Source organism: Lissotriton vulgaris, chromosome 6 (assembly GCF_964263255.1).
Source record: "Lissotriton vulgaris chromosome 6, aLisVul1.2, whole genome shotgun sequence".
Lineage (NCBI taxonomy): Eukaryota > Metazoa > Chordata > Amphibia > Caudata > Salamandridae > Lissotriton > Lissotriton vulgaris.
In genome coordinates this window covers 1,882,192,177-1,882,195,587 of record NC_141694.1, presented here as the reverse complement: position 1 = coordinate 1,882,195,587, position 3,411 = coordinate 1,882,192,177, and the positions used below count along the sequence as shown (strand labels likewise).

The following is a 3,411-nucleotide window of genomic DNA, read 5'->3' as shown; positions in this document are numbered from 1 at the left end:
ATATTGTTGTAAAAAAGCATTTTAAGTTATCTTTATGATTTTTTAAAGAATATTTTAATGATATGTCTTATATATTATTTGTGCACTTGAGTCTTGGTCCCCTTCATGCATCCAACTTCAGACATTTCTTTGTGGCAAATGCAATTCATATCCACTCCATTTTCTATGTTATCTTTGCAGAAAGCATGAATCATATATACATTAATTAATCCGCCTTACAAATTTCTTCAGAGACATCTTCACATCCTTGTTTCTCAGGCTGTAGATCATGGGGTTCAGCATTGCAGGCATCACAGTGTAAAACAAAGAGGCTGTTTTATCCTGATTGTCTGCTTTTTTAGACACTGGTTTCAAGCACAAAAACAGAGCTGATCCGTACACCATGGTGACAACTGTCAGGTGTGATGCACAAGTGGAAAAAGCTTTGTGCTGGCCTGCAGGAGATGACATCTTCATAATGTTGATGATGATGCAGATGTAGGAGATGAGGATGATGAGGGTTGGGGTCAGCAGTGCAAAAACTGCAATCATTAAAATCATCATCTGTGCCATGGAGGTGTCTGCACACGAGATCTTTACGAAAGCTGTTGCTTCACAAAAGAAATGGTCTATGACATTATTGCCACATAAAGGCAACTGTAATGCAAAAACTACAGTTAGAAGTGCCAAGATGCTTCCACTGAGCCAGGAACAACCAATTAAAGTTTCACAAACTGATTTGCTTATTATAACTGTATAACGCAAGGGATATGAGATGGCAACATATCGATCATATGCCATGACTGCCAGGAGCATGGATTCTGTCACCCCCATTAGAAGGTAAGAGTACATTTGAGCAGCACATCTGGAGAAGGTAATTCTTCTTGAAACAATGAGTTGGTTCAAAAGGTTGGGGACAATCACTGAAGAGTAGCAGATGTCAATGAAGGAGAGGTTAGCCAGGAAGAAGTACATAGGAGTATGAAGACGAGGTTCATGGATACAGACTGTGATTAGGAAAATATTACCAATGACAGTGACGATATATATCACAAAGAATAAAAAAAAGAAAAAGATCTGCAGATTGGGGTCCTCGGATAGCCCCACAAACAGGAACTCTTCTGTGGAACTTTCATTCTTCTTCTCCATCACCCCTCTTTTTCTCTGCAATAATAAAGAAAATGAACATGGTAAATATAATTTCCAGAATCTAGAATGTTACAGAGGAAAACAAAAAATGACACAAAAATATGAAATGGAAACTACTAATCTGATCTGCTGGTCTTTCTTCCACTTTCTTACCCCAACAAATGTGTTAAGCTTTTGACATCTAGAGGAATAAATGCCCCTCATTTATTTACTTTTTATTAATACTTTTAACAGACTTTACTGTTGCCAGATTGCAGCTTCAGATCAATGTAGGAGAAACCAAGTGTTACAGTGAACAGAAAATGTTTAAGCATGTAGAAATCTTGTGTAAGGCAATCTTTCACTGAACCTTAGCTGGAGTGCAAACTGTGCACTTTGTTGTACATTTTACATAGCAAAAAGCTGCTGAAAGGGAATTTCACAGTGATTAATCTTGAGTCTTTGAGGTTTTTGCCACAGAATGTTTTGAAGAAATTGTGAGCTTGTTATGTAATTTGAAATGTCATCAGTGATGTCAGCAATGATGATATTGAACATGTTCTGAGTGATGCACATGGGCCGCAGGTTAATATTAGGTCTGTAAGTTCAAACTGGTGAAGTTCAGTGGCTTCTTGGAGTTTGTGTTTTGACTGAGTTTTTCACCTAACTATAATATTACTTTAGCCTTTGTTTTTTTCAGTGAATAGCTATTTTCTTATAAAGTAAAGTAAGATATTAATGCCAGACCTAACTAAGATGTTATCTTAACCTTTGTTTTTTTTCAACAAATGTATATATAGCAAGGTGGCGGAGACAATGTTACTGGAACAAACATTTTTGGGACTCTTTGTGCTCACTGCTTTATGGTTCAGATGCCTTATGACACCATAGATACATTTCATGAAAAGATTATTAGGAAATGATGCATCTCTGAATGAGTGATCGTAACAGGAGTTAGAATTTATCATTGAGTAAAAGTTGAGCAGTTGAACCTCTTTTAAGGATCTAACATAGTTAGTCGCTGTCCTGATAAAGGTGGAAATATAATGGTCTTGTTGAGGAAAATGTACATTAGAGAGGCCCTCCGACAAGTATCTAACACAAATTGCTACAAAGTCATAGACAAAAAGACATAAAATAACAATATTGCAGATACTGGACAAAATTGGCAGGGTGTATATTGGAACAGGAGGAATTCAGCTCTCTCAAGTGCCCAAGGTTTACACAGACAAGAACAATCTTCTGGTTAGGCCAATTGTGTCAACCGGAGACAATGTATTGTAAAATACATCCAGATATGTTGACTATTTTTTAAGACCATTTTAAAGACACTGTCATTCTATATGAAAAGCACAAAGGATTTTTTTCTCCAAAATTGAGGGAATAGTGTGGGAGGATGATTACCTGCTCAAGACCTTGGATATCTGTTCGCGCTGGAATTTTTTAGTTGCGCCAAACATGTACCACATTGCGTGGTGCAAGCTCAAGACAACTGGATCATAAATATGGCCCCAAGTATGGAGACAGGTGAGCACGATTGATCAACAATGTTGCCCAAAGTTGGTGGTTAGTCCATTAGTTGTTAGGGTTAGTTTTGCATGCTCATTCCATGTATTCACACCAGTTTCTTTGTGCTATATTATTGACCCTGATATGATCATTAGAGGGGGCTATGTAAGAAGCATTTGCTTGCTGAAACTAAATGGATCGCTATGGTTTCCATAAAGAGCTTAAGACAGATAGACATGCGATTTAGAGTAACTTGCTCATGGACGAGTTAGGCAGAAGGGAAACAGGGGGGGCACCTAAAAAGATAGGGGATGGAAGTAAGTAAAAATTTTATAGAATGCCACATTTTTATGCATGACTTTAAGGAATTTAGCAGGTGTAGAATTTTGCATGCAATTTGTGGATCAAAACCATTTTGCATGCAATTTGTGCATGAAAACCTGTTGAAGGAACACTTTTAAATATATCTTCTACAATTTTTACAGAGGCACATAAGAGGTGTCACCGATCTTTAACAGTGAAAAGGAATCCCAGTGCTTGTTGAGACCCCTTTACTGGCAAGCTGTGTGACAACTGGCAAGCTTTGTGACAAATAAGCACATTCCATTGCCTGTAATTACAACGAGATCATCACAGAGAGACCCCTTGTATATACCTATTGCACCACTATATTTAATACGAATCATTATGGGTTATACAAATCATAAGCACTATACACTATACATATAATATGAAATATATGTAAACACCCATCAATAAAATTTTTTTAAAAGGCAATAGATAAACATTGCTGCA

The 3,411-nt window shown here is 37.0% G+C and overlaps 1 protein-coding gene across 1 annotated transcript; it reads right to left on the bottom strand.

Annotated features, from left to right (window-relative positions):
* Window positions 1-201: 201 nt before the first annotated feature.
* On the bottom strand, window positions 202-1,128 carry LOC147709760 (olfactory receptor 13C2-like). The gene has a single exon (XM_086926104.1). It carries the CDS (start codon window positions 1,126-1,128, stop codon window positions 202-204), a length of 927 nt encoding a protein of 308 aa, XP_086782230.1.
* Window positions 1,129-3,411: the final 2,283 nt, after the last annotated feature.

Coding starts and splice junctions, on each gene's coding strand:
- LOC147709760 (XM_086926104.1), bottom strand. CDS start 1,128: ATGGAGAAGAAGAATGAAAGTTCCACAGAAGAGTTCCTGTTTGTGGGG.